This window comes from Cyprinus carpio, chromosome B7, assembly GCF_018340385.1.
Source record: "Cyprinus carpio isolate SPL01 chromosome B7, ASM1834038v1, whole genome shotgun sequence".
Taxonomy (NCBI): Eukaryota; Metazoa; Chordata; class Actinopteri; order Cypriniformes; family Cyprinidae; genus Cyprinus; species Cyprinus carpio.
The window spans coordinates 11,974,868-11,998,440 of NC_056603.1; the positions used below are offsets into that span (position 1 = coordinate 11,974,868).

The 23,573-nt window shown below is 34.2% G+C and overlaps 1 protein-coding gene across 1 annotated transcript in view; it reads left to right on the plus strand.

The window, feature by feature from the left end:
- LOC109112132 (ADAMTS-like protein 3) overlaps positions 1 to 23,573 on the plus strand; it is a 181,288-nt gene that overhangs the window by 125,230 nt on the left and 32,485 nt on the right. Inside the window, exons 12-19 of the mRNA XM_042727273.1 lie at positions 149 to 353; positions 7,163 to 7,310; positions 11,507 to 11,591; positions 17,055 to 17,344; positions 17,595 to 17,724; positions 20,209 to 20,413; positions 21,016 to 21,198; positions 22,876 to 23,029. Coding sequence (XP_042583207.1) covers positions 149 to 353; positions 7,163 to 7,310; positions 11,507 to 11,591; positions 17,055 to 17,344; positions 17,595 to 17,724; positions 20,209 to 20,413; positions 21,016 to 21,198; positions 22,876 to 23,029 — 1,400 coding nt within the window. The remainder of the gene's footprint in view (positions 1 to 148; positions 354 to 7,162; positions 7,311 to 11,506; positions 11,592 to 17,054; positions 17,345 to 17,594; positions 17,725 to 20,208; positions 20,414 to 21,015; positions 21,199 to 22,875; positions 23,030 to 23,573) is intronic.

Sequence of the window (23,573 nt, forward strand, 5' to 3'; positions counted from 1 at the left end):
ATTTTAATGGAACTGGAACCGGAACCGTTAGGCAGAACCTACAACGCTAATTACAACACATTTCATAACATAAAGTTACTACTTAACTAGATTACTAACATAAGTTACTACTTATCTACTAAATATGACTTGTGTAATATTGCTGCAGGTGGGAGCAGAACCCGTGGACATCATGTTCGGTGTCGTGTGGAGGAGGCTCTCAGGAGAGAAGCGTGGTGTGTGTCGAGGAGGACGTGCACGGGCAGATCATGCAGGTGGAGGACTGGAAGTGCACACACTCTCCTCGACCAATCAGCAAACAGAGCTGCAACACCTTTGAGTGTCCGCAGTGGATGGCCATGGAGTGGTCTCAGGTAAGTGACCTTTACTGACCTCTTCTTCCATTTCTGATGACCACTGACCGTCTATAGCTCTGTTCCACAAACTAGTGAGCTGTTTCTGCGTCCTAACCTAAATAAAATCATGGGAGTGACTGATTTGAAACACTGTTCATAGACAACAGCTCTGTTCATGTTGACCTGAATGAGATTTAATGCTCAAAGCTGATTCCAGCATTTTGATGTTAGCATATAATGTAAAGCTGATGACACAATATTTAAATAAGCTAAAAAATACTGAATACTGAAAAAATAGTGACACCAAAATGAGTAGTCTTGTCTTCTCTTCTCTTCTCTTCTCTTCTCGCGAGATGTAGGAGAGCGGTGGAGGGTGTGGTGGGGAAGAACGCTTCGGTTTCAACTGTCCGCTTGCATATTTTCTTTACTTGTTTTCTTTATTTTTTTCATTTTTCTAAAAAATATTCTTATTTTGTTAAGTTAGATTTTGGTTTGTGTTGTTTCAAATTAATTTGCGAGTGTGAGAATGGCGTCGCTCCCAGGTGAGCGTGCGTCATCTCCTTCACTCCGCCATGGTGTAAGGTGTTTGCTGGAAAAGGGAGTTTCGGTGGAAAGTGTGCTATTAGCTGTGGGAGAACAAATCGGTTGTGAAAATATATCTTCGGCGTCTAGGATGAACAAATTGGTTGTTGGTTTTCTTAAAGAGGAGCAACTTGTTGCGCAACTTATTGAGAGTGGCGTTGTGATTAATGGAGGTTTTTGTCCAATCCTTCCTTTGGCTATGTTAACGTCTAAGGTAATTATTTCGAATGTGCCGCCGTTCATTCCCGACGAAGTTATTGAGAGAGAACTCATTAGGTTTGGAAGAATTGCAAGTCCGTTAAAAATCATATCACTGGGTTGTAAAAGTTCAGAATTGAAACATATGATGTCGTTTCGATGACAAGTCTTCATGTTATGGATGAAGGTAAGTCGTTTATGATTTATGCTTCTACAGCTGGATTAAAATGCTTTGAGTGCGGTGACGTAGGCCACAAGCGAACTGCTTGTCCTCATAGAGTTCAAGTGAACATGAATGAGGAGGATAACGTTGATAATGTAGTATCTGAGGTAAATGAGCCGACTGTAGACAATAGTCAAATAGAACGAACGGAAATGGTAACAGAACAGGCTGTAGCTGAAGTACATGAGAGTGATGAAGGAATAGTGGTTCAGGAAAATGCAGTGCAAGATGAAAGTCAGTCTGTAGTGGTACAAGATGATATGGATGAGAATTTTTTGAGTCTTGGGACTGCAAGCACTAGCGAAGTTGGAATGCTTAATCAGAAAATGGAAAGTACTGTAGAAGGTCTACTAGAGGATGAAAATAAGGTAGATATGAGGGATGAGGATACATTCTCTCAAATGTCAGGTTTTTCTGAAGCATGTTCTCAAATGGAAGATGGTAATTTTTATTCTCTACAAGAGATAAATTATTTTTTGGACGAGACATTTGGAAGAGCAGTAGAAATTAGTGACTTTTTTTCAGATACTGAGAAATTTGTGAAATCTGTGGTTAAATTACAGCGTACTGTTGGGTTGGATGAACTGAATGAAAAAAAGAGATTTAGATTGAGGAAACTGCTTACAAAATTAAGAAAGCGTAAAGGTTCGTCTTCAAAAAAATAGAAAAATGACTTTGATGCACTGGGTGTTTTTCCTGTCCTGTATTTTTCTGCCTTTTGCTGTCTTTTCCTCTTTTATGAACATGGGGCATATGAGAATAGGCTCTTTTAATATAAATGGAGTGAGAGATCAAAATAAAAGAGCTATACTATCAGAATTTATGAAAATTAGGAAAGTAGATATTGTTATGTTACAGGAGACTCATTCTGATAGGTCTAATGAGATAGATTGGGGTTTATGGTGGGAGGGAAAATATGCACTCAGTCATGGTTCTAGTACAAGTGCTGGAGTTGCTGTTCTGTTTTCAAAGTTTTTAACTGTTGGAATTTTCAAAATTGAAGAAGTAGTAGCTGGAAGGGTGTTATTTGTCCACGCAGAGGTTGAAAGAATAAAATTTTTATTTATTAATGTCTACGCACCAAATGTTGGGTCAGAGCGGATTGAGTTATTTTTAAAGATAAAAAGTTATATCTCAAAATATGATAAAAGTGTTTGCATAGTTATGGCTGGAGACTGGAATTGCACTGAAAATTTTAATGTAGATAGGAATAGTGAAGACCCTTATTTTCAGTCAGGTGTAGTGCTATCTAAAGTGATTCAAGAGCAAGATTTAAGTGATGTCTGGAGAAATAGGAATGAAGGGATAAAACAGTATACATGGGTAAAAGTAAGTAATAATGAAGTTAAAGGGGCTAGTTTAGATAGGTTTTATATGAGCAAGTTTTTTAATAATAGAGTGATGGATGCTGCCATTATTCCTAGTGGTTTTTCAGACCATCATATAACTATAGATATAAATAAAAAAACAACATTTAGATCACAGCATTATTGGCATTTTAATAAAAAATTATTATATAATAGGTTATTTTGTGAGAGTTTTACTCATCTTTGGGAAAATTGGAGGTTACAAAAAAATAACCATGAAACTAAAAGTCAGTGGTGGGAGGTTGGGAAGGTGCATATTAAAATTTTCTGTCAAAGTTATGAGTCTCAAGTATCACTTAAAATTAGAGATACTGTGCAAAAATTGCAATGTGAAATAGAAGAAATGGAAAATATGATGTTGGATAATGAAGAAGGGATTAGCAAAAGTAATGAATTAAGTAAGAAGAAGTTAGAATTGAAACATCTTTTACAGGAGCAAGTTAAAAATGCTTTAATAAGGTCACGTTTTTGTTCTGTTAAAGATATGGATGCTCCTAGTGCCTATTTTTTTAAACTGGAGAGAAATGTGGTGCAGCATAATCCTATGCTTTATCTAAAATATCCAGATGGGACAATTACGGACAATCCAGATGAAATGAGAAAACTTGCTCATTGTTGGTTTTTATGCTGGTCTTTTTAATGCTGAACAATGTGATGAGGAGAGTGTTGCGGACATCTGCCAAGATCTTCCTAAGTTGCAACCTGAACAGAGAGAAAAGCTGGACAGTGACATTACAAGAGCTCACAGATGCAGTTAAACAACTCTCATTGGGACGTTCGCCTGGTATTGACGGGATAACTACGGACTTTATCACCATTTCTGGAATGTTTTGGGTCAAGATTTTTATGAAGTAACAAAAGAGTGTTTTGAAAATGGCTTTCTTCCAAGTAGCTGCCGAAGAGCAGTATTGTCCTTGTTACCTAAAAAAGGGGATTTAGGATTTTTGAAGAAATGGAGACCGGTTTCACTTTTATGTATGGAATCGGATTATAAAATTTTGGCAAAATGTTTAGCGAATAGATTGAAATGATATTTGGACACAATTATTCATAGTGATCAGACGTATTGTGTACGTGAACGGTCTATTATGGATAATCTTTTTCTTTTAAGAGAGGTTGTTGATTTGAGTTTTTAAAGAGAATATTAACATAGGGGTTTTGTCAATAGACCAAGAAAAAGCCTTTGATAGAGTCGACCATGGATATCTTTTTAGTGCGTTGAGTTCTTTTGGTTTTGTTGAAAAGTTTATTTCTTGGGTAAAACTGTTAAATCGAGATGTTTCTGTTCTAGTGAAGGTGGGAGGTGGGTTGAGTGCGTCAGTCCCTGTAAAAAGGGGGATTAGGCAAGGATGCCCACTTTCTGGCCAATTATATAGCATTGCCATTGAACCACTATTAAGAAGAATTAGAAGGGATCTTAAAGGTTTTTTAATACCAAATGATTTTAATTGTAATAAAATTGTATTATCTGCTTATGCAGACGATGTAACTGTTGTTTTTATAAATGGACAAGAAGATGTCACCAATCTTACAGAGAGTCTAGAGGTATATGAAAAGGCATCTACTGCAAAAGTTAATTGGAGTAAGTGCGAAGGATATGCAATAGGTCAATGGCTAAATCAAAGGCTTCCAGATTTACCGGGAGGGTTAAAGTGGGGTAGAGAAGGTTTTAAAGCTTTGGGTGTTTTTTTAGGTTCTTCTAGGTTTCAAGAAAAAAATTGGGAGGGAATGCTGGAGAAGGTGGTGGCCCGATTATCTAGGTGGAGATGGCTATTACCACAAATGTCTTATAAGGGGCGAGTTTTGGTTATTAATAATTTGGCTGCGTCCACACTATGGCATAAGTTAATGGTGCTTGAACCACCAGAAGAATTGGTGATTTCCATACAAAAGAGATTAGTGGATTTTTTCTGGGATGGCAAACACTGGATTCGTGCTGCACAACTTTATTTGCCTCCTTGTGAAGGAGGACAGGGATTGATAGAAATTAAGTGCAGAATTCAAGCTTTCAGATTGCTTTCAGCTTCAAAATCTTTTTGTGTAGAAAAGACTTGGTATGGACTCGTACCGCTGGTGCAATCTTGCGAAGAGTAGAAGAGTAGAATTATGATCGGCATCTTTTTTGGATAAAAATTCAAGAGATGGACTTATCAGAGATCACATCTTTTTATAAGTCAGTGTTATAAGCATGGGCTAAAACTTTCAGGATTAAAAGAGTCTTTGAAATCCCGAAATACTGGGTGTTGGAGGAGCCACTGTTTCATAATCCAGTAGTTCATGGTATACTGTGGTCTTCAAAGAGTGTCCAGGAGAACATGCTGAGACGAAACTGTACAAAATTAAAAGATTTGGTCGGTTCGGAGGGATGGAAGTCTGCAGAGGAGATTATGGTTTTCACGGGACTGCGATCTCGACGCCTGGCTATCCGTTTTTTGGAGGAAATACGTTCTTTTTTGCCAGGACATTATAGAGAACTGATACAAAGAGAGGATCTGAATGAATAGACTGATGTTTCACCTCAGAAACTGCTTATTTCGTCAACTTGTGACACTAGTGTGTTAAAAGACCAACCTATAAAGAGCTCTGAAGCTTTTGAGACATGGACAGTTGATGAAATGTCTAAAAAGGTTTTATATAACCTATGTGTTAAGACTGTTCATAAAGAGGCACTGAAAGAGCGGCAGCCGTTGAAATGGATAAGGAGTTTTGGGCCAAATTTTCCCCTGAGAGATCAGTGGAGGTCCCTGTATAAGTTTCCAATAGAGAAGCGGTCTGGGGATTTGCAGTGGAGGCTTATTAACGGGGCAATAGCTACAAATAGATATGTGTCTCACCTTAATCCAGCAGTTACAGGGGAGTGTGAGTTTTGTTGTGGTGAAGAAGAAACTGTCGAACATTTGTTTTTGAATTGTAAACGATTGGAAGAGCTTTTTAAAGTTTTGACGGAATGGTTTAGAGGTTTTGGTGAAACTTTTTCAGAATGTGTTTTTGTAGGGGGTGTTAAGTATAGAATGTCAAAAAAGATAATTTATGGTCTCTTAAACTATGTTTTAGGCACAGCAAAACTGTCAATTTGGAAGACTAGAAAAAATAAACTACTTGGTATTGGTGGTTTGGACCCAGTGAAAATGTTGAAGGGCTTAATCGCAAATAGATTGAAAATTGAATTTTCTTACTATGTTTTGGTGGGAGATTTAATAACTTTCAGAGAAAATTGGTGTGTAAAGGAAATTTTATGTTGTATTTATGAAGAACAGCTTGTTCTTAATTTTTAAAAGACTGTTGTTGTAAGTATGGTTTGGTTTTACATTTGACAAAAAATTAAGGTAAGATGTCATGAATAAGGATTTATTGTATTAGTAATGATATATTGAAGGAAAATTGTATTCAATAAAGCTGTGTTAAACCTCTCTTCTCTTCTCTTCTCTTCTCTTCTCTTCTCTTCTCTTCTCTTCTCTTCTCTTCTCCTCTTTTCTCTCTTTTCTCTCTTTTCTTTTCTTTTCTCTTCTCTTCTCTTCTCTTCTCTTCTCTTCTCTTCTCTTCTCTTCTCTTCTTTCATTTCTTGGAAAGAAATTAAAACTTTAATAAAGCAAGCGCATCTTTAATGAAAAGTGACAGTAATTTTTTTTTTTTACAAAGCACAGTTGTTTTTATTAATGTTTTAAATTGTTTTTTATTTTTATTTTTTGTTTTCATTTGAATTTTAGTTAAAGTTCTTGTAATTTTGTTTTGTGTGTTTGTCATTTTTAATAAGAAATATGTCTTGAGCACCAAATCAGTGTATTAGCATGAATATTCTGAATATTACATTTTATCTAATAACTAGGGCTGTCAAATGATTAATCACGATTAATCACATCCAAAATAAAAGTTTTGTTTACATAATATATGTATGTGTACAGGGTATATTTATTATGTATATATAAATACACACACATAAATTATATATTTAGAAAATATTTACATGTATATATAATTTTGTTTTGAATATATTTATATGTTTATATTCTTACATTTTATATTATATATAAACAACATATTCTTCTTAAATATATGCATGCATGTGTGTGTATTTATATATACATAATAAATATACACAGTATACACACATATATTATGTAAACAAAACTTTTATTTTGGATGTGATTAATCGTGATTAATCATTTGACAGCCCTACTAATAACAAATATCTAATATATAATATTATAGATATTATATAATATTAGAATTATAATATATGATAATATAAGATTTCAGAAGGATCATGTGACACTGAAAGCTAGAGTAATGGCTGCTGAAAATTCAGATTTACATCTCAGAAATAAATTACATTTGAAAATATATTTAAATAGCAAACAGTAATTTTAAATTGAATTAATATTTCACAATATGACATTTTTCCTCTGTATTTTTGATGAAATATGTATTTGTTTGTGTTTTTTATGTGTGTTATCCAGTGCACGGTCACCTGCGGCCCAGGTTTGCGGTACAGAGTGGTGCTGTGTGTGGATCACAGTGGACAACATACTGGCGGCTGCAGTCCTCACCTCAAACCCCATATCAAAGAGGACTGCCTGGTCCCCGTCGCCTGCCACAAACCACGAGGTACAAACGCACAGATAAACTGCTTATTTTCAACCTTTTTTATTTAAAGAAACCAGGAGTGTCCATTTAAATTAATGCAAATAAGTAGTTAAATTATATATAAATAGTTTCAATTATTATTAGTAATGAGAGTTAATTAAAATGATTCAAAATAACAATTCTAAATAATTCTAACAATTCTATAATTCCAGTAGTAAATGTTCTTCATGGTGTACACTTTTTATTATCCATGAATTTACACAACTTTTCATGTCATTTGTGATTATAGTGTTTTTATTTTATTTTATTGTATTTTATTTTATTTTATTAAAAAATAGCAATATAAATATAAATAGTATAAATAAATAAGTTTCTATCTGATAACAGCTTGACAAAGTTAGAAAATGTATATTCTTTAATAGAAATGTTATTTCATTCAATAATTTATTTATTTATTTATCAGTCAATCACATTTTATTAATTTTTAAGACTTTCATGACCATGTCTAGAATTCACACAGATTTATGAATCCCTTATATAACTAGGTTTTCAAAGACTCTAAAAACCCTTGGTTCTTAAATAAAAATTACAGTTGTTGAGGGAACAAATTAAAATATGAAATATGTCTCTAAACTTTTTCATTGACCTTGTCGCAATGCCTTCTAGGATAGCCTTCTTGGTGAAAAATACATTCAGTGCTACCTTCTTTCTCTCACAAGTTCCTTTGTTTTGTTTTTTTGACAACTCAAACAATGCAATAATGTGATTCATCGTAGCTGGTTAGTTTTGTTCAAGGCTTTGAACTCTTTGTGGAAGAATTTTCTGAAATGCCTTCAGAAAAAATAAATGGGAAATAAATCTGGAGCCAAGGCCGCTGATAAAGTGAGCAGTCACTGCTGAGCTCCGTTCATCTACTTACAAAAACTAACATTAAAACATTGATGTGATTAAAATGCTGTTAGAACTTATTTGTTTCAGGGAAGCATTTAAATCTCTGTTCCAAAACCTAGTAATAAAATTACGCTGCCCTTTAAGGAACCCCATTTTGCAGCATTGCGTGTATCTATCACAGAGAATATAATGAGAATGTGCAGTGCAAAATAATTCATCCAAGATAGTGAACCACAGGAAAGAAACGTTTATCATTTAAGTAATTTGTATTTGAGAGATGTACAGAAATGCTGACTGCGTAGAGTCTGTGTAGAGTCTTCATCTCAGTGTAGGATGTTGCCTATGTAGGCAGCAGGGAAGCTCACTAGACTTTGGAACAGAGCCAAAGCGGACTCCATTAGGGAACAGACAGAGCCTACAGCTGTCAGACAGGAGAGAAGAGTGTGTGCCGCAGACACGCTCATGAAATAACGTGTGATGTGAATATGAAATGCTCCATAAGTGCAGACAGTCACACTGAGCTCATGGAGAGTCAGTCATGGTGTGTTTTAGAGCTCTTTCTTGCTGTGGAGTTAATTAATACCTGCGACTTCTCCCTGTCTGTCACTTTATTTTCCTGTTACTTCTGACATTTTTTTTCTTTCAGTGTTTTTCCCGTAGGAGAAAACATGAGAATGAAATCTCTTTTGAAATCTCATTATGACCTCTGTTGTTTTCTCTAGTCCCATTGAAGTAAAGTAAAGTTAGTCAGCAACTACAGTTTACTTCTTTATATCAGAAATTAATTAAACAAGTGGCTGAAAATAAATAAAAATAATTAAAATGTCATTAGAGTACAGAGCTATTAGAATGTTAATGCAATTGCAATTTATTTTGAATAATGAATTCTGAAAGGCTAAATGAATTGTGATTGAATTTATTGTTATTATTGAATGGTTGTACTCTTGTCAGCACTTTATTATTTTATTTTATTACATTTTATTTAATTTTTTATCCTAACATTATTGCTCTGCACTCTTGTCAGCCTTTATTATTATTATTATTATTATTTTTATTTATTTATACATTTTATTTATTTTAATTTAACTTTATTTTTGAAGAAACATCTAAGTTGAAGCATGACTGAGAACTCTTTGAAAGAGCAACCTCAGTTCAGTAAAAAAAAAATCATCTGGGTCTCTCCGTGTGACCGTGTCTTTTCTCACTTAAATATGTTACGTCTTTTTGGCAAGACACTCTTGTCATAAAGTCTTGTGTAATTAGTTCAAGTGATTTGTCTGAGTACATGAATAAATTGCACTTTTTTTGTGCCAAGTCATGCCAAACACAGTCCCGTCTGCTCATGAATCAAACTTCCTTTTTCGAGACAGAAGACTTGTGAGTTCAGGCACATAACAGGAGGTGTTTGTCATCTAGACGTCTAACACTTTTCCTCCTCACACGTGTTTTACATTTACAAGCTTTGCTTAAATCCTCCAAACTTTCATTGAAGGAATACTTCACCCAAAAATGAAAATTCTGTCATAACTGAATCACCATAATGTCATTCCAAACCCAAAGAGCAACTTGAAGATCCCATATAATTCTCCTTAGTGTTCCACTGAACAGGTTTGAAATGAAATGAGAGTGAGTAGTATTTTCATTTATGTACCTTTCAAAAGTTTGGGGTAAGAATTTTTATATGAAAAATTAATGCTTTTATCCAGCAGGAATGCATTAAATGAATCAAAAGTGGCCGTAAAGACATGGTTTCTGCTAAAATATTAAGCAGCTCAGCTGTATTCAATGTTAATAATACCAATAAATGCTGCTTGAGCAGCAGATCAGCATATTAGAATGATTTCTGAAGGATCGTGTGACACTGAAGACTGGAGTAATGATGCTGGAAATTCAAGCTTTGCATCACAGGAAAAAATTAGATTTTAAAATATATTCAAATAGAAAACAGTTATTTGAAATTGTAATAATATTTCAGAATATTTCTGTTTTTACTGTATTTTTGATTAAATAATTGTAACCTTAGTGAGCATAAGAGACTTTTCAAAAACATTAAAAAATCTCTCCAACCCAAAACTTTTGAACAGTAGTGTATTCCTTTAAATGTAATATCAGTTACGCAACGATGCCAAAATTCAAGTAACCCTAATCAGAAACATCTGTGCGCTTTTTTTCACCAATAATTCCCTTCGAATCAATCAATTCCACACTTAACTTGAGCCTGACATGCTTGTAAAAACTCAGTGGGTTGAAATGACAGAGGCTCCATTGCCTGCTATTTCATCTCAACCTTTCCACACGCCAAATCTGAGGACGTCTGCCATCAGAGAAACCCAGAAACCCGACTGAAGAGCCAAACCCTGAGCCCTCGGTATGTTCTGCCGCGAGACTTTACTGCTGTCCCACAGTCACCGACAGCTGTGATAATCCTGTTCCAGATCAATAAATGGTTGCTTGCATAAATATTTGGTTGTCACATGGAGATTTATGTTGAGCTTTATTAGCTGTGTTTGGGTTGGGGGTTGGAGGGGAAGCAGCCGGACTCAAACTGGCTTTGTAACCTTCACAAAGACGTATGACCCAGTGATGGTACTACAGATGTTCATAGCAGGAAGGGTTTCTGGTGAAATGTGAGTGTCCCTCGACACTGATCTCGCACGACTTGGCTTACTGTATCTTTTTGTCATCTTTTATCTGACACTTTCATCCAAAACAGTTTACAGAACACTTAATACCTTGACAGTCCTCCTCGGAGTAACCTGAGGTTGTGCGTCTTGCTCAAGAGTACAATGGACGATGGTTTGTGGATCACCACTTACAGGGCTTGAACCTACAACCTTTGGTTATCAGCCCAAATCTTTGAATTGATTATTTTTCCACACCATTCTCAACTAATGGCCTCTGATAAGTAGCCAAGCACCACTTTTTACAATTATGAACCTCAAAAATATTTGTATAATTTTAGATGTTTTTAATATCTGAGATTAAATTCTGTACTGTGGTTAGCTAGAGTTTCAGTACCTATAAAACGAGCGGTTTCTGTTGTGTATTAGATGCTGGTGTGCTAGTTTCCATCAGGCATTTTAACTAGCTAAACCTGAAAGTTTTGCAGCATGATCAAAGCCACATTTATCAGCATAAAAAATGCATACTTGTATAAAATGGCCTTTAAAGTAGAGAATATTTAGGCTTTTTAGTTAGATCAGATTTGGTGATATCTGTCAATAGAGAGGAAGATAGGTTTAATTGCTATACTCTGTGCATGATTACTTTTTTGATTTACAATAATGTTATCCAATATTTTGTTTGTTTGTTTGTTGCTTTCTCAGAGAGCCAACCTGTTGAAGCCAAGCTGCCCTGGTTGAAACAGGCTCAAGAGCTGGAAGAAACCAAAGTAGCCTTGGATGATCCAACGTGAGTTTTTTTATTATTATTATTATTATTTTTAGTTATATTGTACGTTACCGGTGCATCTCAAAAAATTTAAATATCTAGATTCTAGATTCATTACATGTAAAGTAAAACATTTCAAAAGTTTTTGTTTGTTTGTTTGTTTTAATTTTGATGATTAGAGCTTACAGCTCATGAAAGTCAAAAATCCAGTTTCTCAAAATATTGGAATATTTCCTAAGATCAATAAAAAAAAAATAATAATAATAATTTGCAAAACAGAAATGTTCAAGATCTCTAAAGTATGTTCATTTATGCACTCAATTGTTTTCTGGACTGTTGTCAGGTCAGCAGTCTTCCCCAATTTCATGGTTTCAAAGAACAAGAGTTACGTTACCTGGAATTTATATTGTAGGGATGGTCATTTAAAAAAAACTCCAATGTAAAATTCTAATATTTTGAAATTTAGAATTTTTTACTCTCATGAGTTATAACCTCTAATCATCAAAATTAAAAAAAAAAAATTGAAATGTTTCACTTTACATGTGATAAATCTAGAATATATTAAAGTTTCACTTTTTGGAATAAGTTACAAAAAAAAAAAATTATTAAAATTTTTTGAGATGCACCTGTATATAGTCACACTAACACTTCATTGCTGCCTTTCTCTAGGATTGGGCGATATTCATGGGTGAATGTTTACAAAATAATTATGCTGGTTTGACAACATAAAATTGAACAAAATTTTGAATATTGTCATAATTTCAGTTCTCTTTTAAATTTGGCCATTAAGATTCCTAAAAAGCATTGCATTTTGCAAGTATGAGAGCATTTTAGACAAGCCCAGTAAGTTTTATGCCTTTGAAAGACGTCTCTTATGCTCACCAAGGCTGCATTTATTTGATTAATATACAGGAAAACTGTAATATTGTGAAATATTTTTGCAATTTAAAATAGCTTTTATATCTGAATGTATTTTAAAATATAATTTATTGCTGTGATGCAAAGCTAAATTTTCAGCATCATTACTCCAGTCTTCAGTGTTACATGGTTCATCAGAAATGTTAAACAGTTGTACTGCTGTTTTTTTTCTTCTTTTTTTTCTTTTTGTGGAAACCATGGTCCATATACAGTATATACCATTTATATTTATATTTAAAATATGACCTCAAACTTTTGAATAATGATGCATTTTAATAATATCTTTAGGTGTCAAAAACGTGTTGGAGATGTTTTGTTAATTTATCAAATGATTGTTCCTCTTATTGGGGGAAAGTAATTTCAGAGTGAGTGCATAAATATATATTGTGTTTCTTTTTTAATGTTATCAAAAGATTGAAAAAAAAAATGTCTGCATTGTTGAATATTTTAACTGTATCTTTCAGCCCTACAATTCACTCACTGCTGAGAATTTCTAGGTCATTTGACTGTGAGGCCATATGATGTCATGATGTCATGTAGATAAACATTACCTCTCCTCTGATTTATTGTAAAATAAACCTGTCCAATATCTTTGTGTGAGTTTATCCAGCAGACAATGATCCCAAGTATTCAGTACTGGCTTCATCCTTAGCTTTTGGTTAGTTACAAGCAAGCTCACATGGAACTGGAGGTTCCAACGAAAGTTTTGTAACTAATGATCAGCAAATGTTTGTTTTATTATTTTGGTTAATTTGATTTTGCTTTCAGCTATGAAAACTATATATAGTATACTAGTATACTTTTAGTTCCATTTAACACATTTTAAGACAAATCTATTCTGCATAATTCTGCAGAATTGTCCAGGGAATCTGCAGAAAATACGGAAAATGTCTGCAGATTCCGTCTGGGCTTAGCTACAAGTGTCTGAATAAACATATAAATCAATCTTTTACCTTTTATAACCAATAATCCACTGAACCGTGAATCCTCAGGTATCCCAAGACAGTCTCGCCACATTCTGTGCATTGTAACTCAATACAGTCATGTATTTTTTCATTCAGAAATATTCTCAACCTGTAGAGATAAATTCTTCACCTGTTACTCAGGATTTCTGGTGACTTCACACTGGGAGTGTTCTTTTTACACAGCGGCAGTAAAAATACATATCACCCTACTCTGTTCAACCAGAACTGGACAAGAATCAGGCTTCATTAGCTGGTTCTTCATCCGAATAAAATGGCCACTGAAACAAGAGTTGAGTGTGTCTGCGTTCTGACCTCTGTGTGTCCAGTTTCCTTTCATTACTTCAACAAGGCCCCACGGGCCACTCTCACCTCCTGTTGTGGTATTATTAGTTATCCCCCTCCCCGTCTCTGAAATGATACCTCTGTTAATAGTTGGCAGGGGAGCTTGATGGACCCCCACTACCCCTACAGAAAGCCACAAACAGTGGGCTGCCAGCATCCAGACAGCCACTGTTCCCTGCGGTCTACCAAAGGCATCTATCACAGAGACTCATAAAACGAGAAGAATGAGGGGTGAAAGTGTTTAAGGTTTTACAGAAGAGCCAATGAAGAATGCTTCAGTTCATATACATGCATTTTGGGGGGTTAAGATCTACCGTTTGTCTGCAAACCCTTCTTGAATTACACTCTTAAGTTGAGTATATCACTCAGCGATAGCAGCACTTCTTTTGCATTCTGCTCCGTTGCTCCAGTAACTAAATTTAGGGTGATCTAAGGTGGCGTGCACCAGGGCTCGGTACTCAGCCCTATCTTATAGAGAGCCCAGTCCACTTTGCTGTGGAATTCACGGCTGGATGCTTGCCTCTGTGATTTGGGTAGGTGGATTGTGTGGGTTGGATGTAGTTGTGAATCTTACGCCACATCTTATCCCTGCTTTGATAAAAGTGGAGGAGACAAACTGAGAAAGGAACCGTCTTCCTGAACACTAATCCTGAGATTAGAATTTACTCACTGATATACACGCTCTCAGGCTGATGATACACAGGGCAAATTTTTGAGCAATGTTGCCGGGCAACATTTTTGAGCAAATGTTGCCATCAATAGTGAACCAGGTTAGACACAGGGCCTACGACTGATCTTAAATATCCAGATAGAAATCTGTTACCCATTCTCAATGGGAAAGTGCCCAAGCAACATTACTAAAAAAAAAAAAAAGATGCCCAGCAAAATTGCTCAAAAGGTTGCTTTGTGTATCATCAGCCTCATAGATGCACCCACATATAATCACAGGCCGAAAACATACATTAAAGGGATAGCTCACTCAATATTGAAAATTCTGTCATTAATTACTCACTCCCATGTCGTTCTAAACCCGTAAGACCTTCGTTCATCTTTGGAACACAAATTAAGAAATTTTTAATGAAATCCAGGAGCTTTCTGACCCTGCATAGACAGTAATGCAACTACCACGTTCAAGGCCTAGAAAGGTAGTAAGGGCATAGTTAAAATAGTGGCGTTGTGGTACTTTTGTGAATGGGCATTGAAGACTGACTTGGAAGAGAAGAAATTGTTGAATAAAGTCTTTATTTTTGCTTTCTTTATGCACAAAAAGTATTCTTATAGCTTCATAAAATTATGGTTTAACCACTGATGTCACATGGACTATTTCAACAATGTCCTTACTACCTTTCTTGGCCTTGAATGTGGTAGTTGTGTTGCTGTCTATGGAGGGTCAGCGAGCTCTCAGATTTAATCAAAAATATCTTAATTTGTATTCTGAAGATGAACAAAGGTCTTACGGTATTGGAACGGCATCAGGGTCAGTAATTAATGACAGCATTTTTATTTTTGGGTGAACTATCCCTTTAAGCACATTAATGACAATACGTCTAATTACAAAATCTTAATTTTATGTTTTTTGCATTTTGGAATTTCAGAGTACACAAACATGAGTTGCATTCTCAGTGTTGCTACAAGGGGTGCTATAGTGAGCATAAGCGTAAATGCTCTTCTTCTATAGTCATTTTTTTCTACACTATAAAAAGTTATTCTGTATTTTTTTGTGTGTGTGATTTTGTGAGAATACTGTTAAGTTAATTTAAATAATTTTGAATTTAATAAAACATTAAATGTAGTAAAATTATTTATTTATTTATATTTGTTTGTTTTTATATTATTCACCTTTTATTTTATTTATTGTTTACATTTGAGTTATCATTTGAAAAGTATCTGGAATAAATATTTTAATATTTTTAAATGTGTATGTGTGTGTATGTATGTATATATATATATATTATATATATATATATATAATATATATATATATATATATATATATATATATATATATATATTATAATATGAAAAGACTAATCAAATTCAATGTAATGCGAATAAGTTAACACTCATACTCATCCACGTCCAGTCACTAATTCTAATCGCCTGTTTTCTCAATCATATGAGGTGTTCTGACATCATAATATTCCCTGAATGACACCCCTACATTAGTCCAAACATGACATGTTTGGGGCTTAAGGGGAATTACAGAATCTCATAAACTTTAATCCCTTAAACCTGGAAAGTGTTTAGACAGTGGGCGGCGTGAGGTGTGCATTGACACCCACTCCGGAGGAGCGCATTTCCACAATACTTACAGATCACTAGTGTTCCATGTGTGTTTTAGTTGCATTTAATGACATAACAGGAAAAAATGTACACAAGTTTTGAAAATCATGAGTCGGCATAGCATGTTCATCTCTCTCCTCGTGTTTATTGCATTGGTGGTAAAGAACATGTTGTGCTTTTATTCCTGAATCCAATTACGTACAGATCACGCAAGCTATGAATTTCAGCAATATTTTCCAAAAGAGTCATTTTCCTCTCGCCAGAAATATGGAAAAACCATTCTGTGGTTCATTAGGAGACCTTGCCACATCTATTTTTATGATCACGTTTATTCTAAGTGCGGTTGACTCCTAAATTTCAAAGTCTTTTGGTCCATGTTAATGCTATATTTATCAATATAACCCCGTATTATTGTAAAATCTATTTTGTTTTTATTGTTATTATAGCTATTATAGTACTTGGATTTATTGTTACAGAAAGGATTAAAGCCAGTGTTTCAAGTTTAACAGTCTTCACTTTTCACTTTTCCCACACAGCAATATGGGTAGATAGAAATATAGAAATAGTGAAACATATCAAACATATACAATTGAATAACTTTATCTAAAATTGCTTTATTCTTTATTATATCATAATATAATACATTTAAAAATATTGATATAAAATTATTTATATATGTACTGTGTGTATAATTTTTATGTAATGATTATAATGTAACATTTATATAAAATAATTTATTATATTACTTAATATATTTTATGTTTCACTAATTAGATTGACTGATTTTCTGACTTGATTAATCGTATCTTTGTGTGCAGTTACAATAATTTATTTTATTTTATTTTATTTTATTTTTTTTGGATCTATTCACATTTGTTCATGCAAACTGGTTGTGAAAGTTGCCTATCTTTAAAATGTGCTCCGATTCATAATGTAATTTTATTTTTTTTTAATGTGTGTGTTTTTTTGTGTTCAGGTTCATCCCGGGTCCGTGGTCATCCTGCAGTGTATCTTGTGGTCTGGGCGTTCAAAGACGTCAGGTGAAATGTAAAGTGCTTCTGTCTTTCACTCAAGCTGAAGTCGAACTACCTGATGAAGAGTGTGACGAGGACAAGCCTCCCTTACAAAGGACCTGTGATTCAGGCCCCTGTTTAGCATCTCCAGACTCATCCTGGAGGCCCCTGAGGGCCCATGAGATCCCTGATCAGCATGGCTATGTTTGGGAGAATATGGGCTTCACTCCCTGCTCTGCTTCATGTGCTGTTGGTGAGTCTCCATGAAACCCATTAGAGAAAACAACTGCTCTAATGCATTTACTGCCCAAATAGCTTTTATCAACAATTTTCTACAGCAAAAGAACTGATTTAGATTTTTACATGTACAGCTTTCCAGATTAAATGAAATTGGCATGAAATCTTAAATTGCTAAGAGAGCTGATTGTGATCAGCCTGGGCTACAGAGGAGTTTGAAATACTTCTCTGCCAAAAGCCTTGTTCCTCACAGTGTTGTTTTGCAGGCAAACAGATGGCTGTTGTCAGGTGTGTGAGCACCTTGAAAAAGGAAATTGTTGATGACACACTATGCAACGGCTCCAAAGTGCCGCTCTCCTCGCTTCGCATCTGTAACCCTCAGCCATGTCCTCCGAGGTACCGTCCAAACGACACTGCAAGAAATCACTATAGAAAAAATGGTTTTGTTGCTTAAACAAATTGCACTATTTCAGGATAACCATAAGGTAATTGTTTTATAAGCTAATTTCTCCCTTTATGAGAAAGTACTGTCGTGTGTGCGTTTTTTTTTTTTTTGCTAGGATCTTTTATTCATGCATAAATTAAAGAATCAGTGTTTAAAATGCATGTATACACACACACACACACACACATAATTATATATATACATATATATATATATATATATATATATATTATTGTATTTATATATATATCAAAAGAATAGCATTCATGTTAAATATAAATCTTTTGTATAATTATAAATGTCTTCACTGTCCCTTTTGATTAATTTAATGCATCCTTACTGAATAAATTTTTTTTTTTTTTTGTGTATTTTTTGTGTATAATATAATTTTTTTTTTTATCATGTGACACTTATATATATATATATATATATATATATATAAAACAAGCATCTTCCTGACCCCAAAAGTTTAGGTGGTAAAAAGAGTGAACTAATCAATGAGTAAATAAATAATGCTTTGTGAATTGTCATTTATAATGATGAAAAGAACGAAATAATATTCCTTCATCATCTTTGTTGAGTCACTAGTTCCATGTGTTGCTTAAATGAATAGTTTGCCAAAAAATAACATTCTGTCATTATTTATTTATCATTGCAAACCTGTATGCTGTTATTTTTTTCCTTGGAGGACAAAATAAGAAATGTTCTTATTATAAAAGAAAAAAAAAATATTTTTATATATTTTAATTTTTTTAAATACAAGGACTATTCAGCAAGGACTGTGAAGGTCTAAAAAGCACACAAAACATTTTGTATTCAATGTCATATAATCGCTTTGTGTGAAGAACAGTCTGGAAATAAAGACTTTATTTACTGCTAAAAGTCTGTGATCAGTTGGTGAGGTGCTGTCACCATATATTTATTGTGTGATATTGTGATCTCTAGATGTGGCTCAGTTAAGTCTATGGCATTTTCTCAACAGCTTATCGTCCGCCAGGCAAATATTGGTTCAAAAGACTGACATGAAATAGCACAACCCTATTTAACCATAAATATGCACAATGATAATAATAATAATACAGTGATGCTTGCCTTAGCAGAAGCCACTAATTAATTTTTCCAACACGAATGTGTTTGACATGGAAAGATATTGCGTGCAAAAGCAAGTAAGGAAAAAACTACATTATAATTCATCCAGCTCCTTAACAAGGAGCTAAAATTGAACCGCTGGCCTAGATTATGTTTAAAGATCAAACTAAGATTTAATCTTAGCAGGCTGTCAGGCCGCTCTGAAAATAAGGATATGTGATGAAAATAATGTGATTTCCTGTTAACTGACCATTTGCCAAAAAAAGCAGGACAGCTGGCTTTTTAGTGCGGTGCAATATGGAATAAATGATTTTACTGGAGCTTATATCTTTCATGTGGCTTTTTATATACTGTGGCTTAGAATATTACAATAGTTCATACGCTTATGGACAAAAGCTTGATTGTTATCTCAGATCATATGGGCAGGATTGTTTGAATTGGAAATGCCTGGTGTTTAAGCCAGACGATCGCCTTCATATGGATCTTTCCCATCATGATTGTCTAGGAATGCCAGGGATCATAAAATTCAAAGTCAATGGCAATGTCACTTTGCTAAATCTAAATCATAAACATATAGTAGATTATTGTGGTAAGGAAGGATTATTGTTAGCATTTTGTATTCTAAATGATTTACTTTCTTAATTCATGTTCCTGGTCTTATTGTGCATGACTTCTCATTGCTTGTTATTCAAAAGAAAATATTTGTCTTTACAATCGAATATTTTTATATTCTTTTTATATTATTATAATTTATCTAATAAATCAAGTGATACATAGCCCTGCATCTGAAGCAACTTTACTTTTTGGCTGATGTCACCTAGACTGCTCAGACTGTTGGTTAATGTTTACCAAATCTAAAACTAAAAATATCTATAGAAACATTTCTGCAATTGAAATAAATCTTAAATAAAATGTAATATTCATATTTAATAAAAACTTAATTGAAAATATTAAGGACAAAAAACAAAAAAATGATGGAAGTAGATAAAAAAAAAAAAAAAGAAAAAATCAAATTAAAATGTAATTAAATATTTAAATTTAATAAAAAACTGAAACTGAAATTATAGAAATAAATATTTACAAATAAGTTATTAAATATTAATTATAAATTAACTAAATAATAAACAAATCAATTATTTAGTATTATTAAATTAAGCACATAACAAAAAAACACAAATTAAAATTAAATATTTAAATTAAATTAAAAACTGAAAATATTCAAATGAAATAGTATTAATATATACTTAAATATAATATATAAATGATACTTAAATACCAGTTATCAACCAATTAAGTAAATGCTATAAGTATGTGAAATGGTTTGTGTGCTGGTGTGTTTTCTTTAGATGGGAGGTGAGCGTGTGGAACCTGTGTTCTGTGTCATGTGGTGTGGGGCTGCAGACGCGCAGTGTGTCCTGTGTGAGGTCTGTGGCGGGAAACCGCACTGAACCTGTGTCCAGCATAGAGTGTGTGGAGAGAAGACCTCCAGAACTGCAGGCCTGCAACCAGGTGGCCTGTCCACCGGCCTGGGAGGCTGAGGAGTGGCAGCAGGTTAGTGAGCCCCTGATTTCAGAGAAACATGACAAAAGTCAATCTCCTTGTAAAATCTATAAGCTGGTGTATGGGAATCAATTAGGACAAAATAAGATGAATCTCGCACACTGCTATTGCATGCAATGTTTCAATGCAACATTTCATGCCACGTTCATCAGGCTTGAAAACACTTGTCAAAAACGCTGCATTCAAATTTGTGCTATAACAATATTGTTAACAATTACAATATCTATTTTTTAAAGATGAAAATGACAAAGACACCACTTTAAAATCTCAATGATTTTTCCTAGACAGTAAGGAGAGACTTTTGCATACATTTTCTTATTTAATAAAAACAGCAGAAGGCACCAAAGATTCACATAAACACATTAAAGGATATGTTATTCTCATTGAGCATGTGTTTTTGAGAATATTTTGTTATGGAACATGATGTGGAATCTTGAATCTTCACTTGGCTTTTATTTATTTGGATAAACAACATCTGCACATTAAGTGTCGTGTGGTTGCATGTGCTTGCATGCTGTGATCTGGTTGTGGCCTATGTGGTGAGGGTTAGTTTGTTGGTGTTGATATTGGTGTTTGTTTGGTCTCTGGGTCAGTGCTCTCATTCGTGTGGCAGAGGCACTCAGTGGCGTAAGGTTTACTGTAAACAGAGACTGGCTTCTGGAAGTTACCGCAGGCTGAGCGACGAGGAGTGCGCTGGAACCAAACCCAATGTCCACAGGATTTGCATCAACCCTGACTGTCTGCTGCCGCGTCTGGAAGGAGGAGAGTGGTCAAAGGTGTGTTTGTGTTGCTAACCAAACTAAACTTTGGGAATATGTTCTGTATAGAATGTTCCCACAGCCTATTTGGGGACACCATTGACTTTATAAATAATATTTCTCCACAAACAGTGGGTTAAGGCTGGAATACACTACACAATTTTTGCCCAGATATTTGCACCGATTTGCGGTCTGGAGAAGATGTAGTTGCTTAAAATCAGAGCCAGTCTGCAGATTTGGGTTGACAAATTTCATAGGAAATCACGTAGTGTATGATGGTCACAGACTCTGCTTTTTTTAGCTTGAGACTATGATTCCATCCAGCTGGAGGAAATCAGACATGCTTGATGTTTTGAACTGATTTTAAAACACATATTGTTTGCATTTTTCGTGTATCTTAGTCAGTCATTTAGTGTATGATGCCCAGTTTTCCCCCTGTAACTATTTACAAAGACAGCTGGTGCATGATGCCCAGTGTTTCAAAATCTGTTCAGATTTTAAAAGTTGTGTAATGTATCCTAGCCTTTAGTCTGTAGAGATTACACTACCATTCAAAAGGTTGGGGTCGGTATTTTATTTATTTACTTTTTTATTTATTCTTTATGTGTATTACTTTAATTATATACTGAACACTATCTTTCAAAAGTTTGGGGTAAATATTGTAGATTTTTATTCATGTCTTTTTTACATTTGGAAAGCATTTTAATTATTTATATGTATTATTTCAATTATATACACTTTCAAAAGTTTGGGGTCAGTATTGTATTTATTTACTATTTTTTAATTTTTTGGCACAATTGGGAAGCATTTTAATTATTTATAAGTATAATTTCAATTATATAAACTACCGTTCAAAATTTTAGGGTCAGTATTTATTTAAGTATTTATTTTTTTATTGGTACCATTGGGAAGCATTTTAATTATTTATATGTATTATTTCATTATATGCACTATTGTTCAAAAGTTTATGTATATGTAAAATGAATACTACCTTTGAACATGGATGCATTAAAAGACTGAAGATTGGAGTATTGATGCTGAAAATTCAGCTGGAATAAATATTGAAAAAATTTGCAGAAATAAATTAAATTTTACAACATATTCAGACATAAAACATACATTTTAAATTGCAATAATATTCCATAACTAGCTTTTATTTATTTAGTTTTTATTTTTTAAATCAAATAATTCTAACTTTGGTGAACATATGAGACTTCTCTATGAGCCTTTTTTTTTTTTTTTTTTTATTGTACCTCATCACTCAAAAATTTAGGTAGAAAGGTAAATATATTTCTAAAGTGAATATTGTTCCAGCCAGATCTTTCTGTTTCTTTCTCTCAAGAAACACAAAAAGTAGGTTTTAGGTAGGCTTGTTAAATTTTTTTGAAGATGTTAAGGCTTGTTCAGTAAGTTTCAGAATGATTTTCTCTAGCTGATGAATGATAAAAACATCAACAGCCAATCAGAATCATCCAAATTTCGAAGCGCTCAAGCATTTAAAGTGGCAGATGACAAAACTGCAGCACACACTTATAATAAACAGAAACTTATTGTGCACTGGTGTGAACACAAATATAGTTATCATTGTAGTTATGGTCATTGGTGTAAATGGGCCTTTATATTTTCCATTTTGTGTGAACTATTTTCTTTAATAGAGTTGATTTAATGTATGGATTTGTCCATATGTGTTTGCAGTGTTCTGTGACGTGTGGGAAAGGCGTTCAGCGGAGGGAACCCGTGTGTAGGAGACAGACGGCCTCCGGTCAGCTGGTCACTCTGGACAGGTCGGCCTGCAGTGACCTTCCTCTTCCTCCCTTGATCAGGAGCTGCCGGATGAGCCCATGCAGCAGTAAGATAGTCTATGCTTGCCTTTCCATTTTTTCCAGCCATCCTTTACTTGCCACATCAGTTTAAGCCTGAATCTTTCAGTGTTGGATTTCTTGCACATTTAGTGTAAATTATGGTTGTAATTTATTTTAGAACTGACCTCTATTTGAGCTTGCTCTTACTATGGTCTCCATACATTCTGATAGCAGCACAAGGGAAATTTCATAAAAAGATTTCGGGACTCCCTGATGTTTTGAGCCGTTGTAACAGCACAATCCTACTTGGGTTTCATCTCAAGTTTCTCAAATAAAAAGCATCGTTCTGTAGGTATCACTTAGCATGTTATTATTATTCTCATGATACCCATGAACCAATGAACTCTCTGTGGTCATATATGTGAACATATGAATCTTCCAGAACCGCTTTGAGATGCTTTCAGATTATAGCTTAATGCTGCGGTGCTGAGAGATCGGCCTTGATAATGTTTCGAGCTAAATTAGGTTTATCGGTTTGTATATCTTGATAAGGTCCTGCGGTATGAAAGGACAGTCCCATAGCGGATCAGT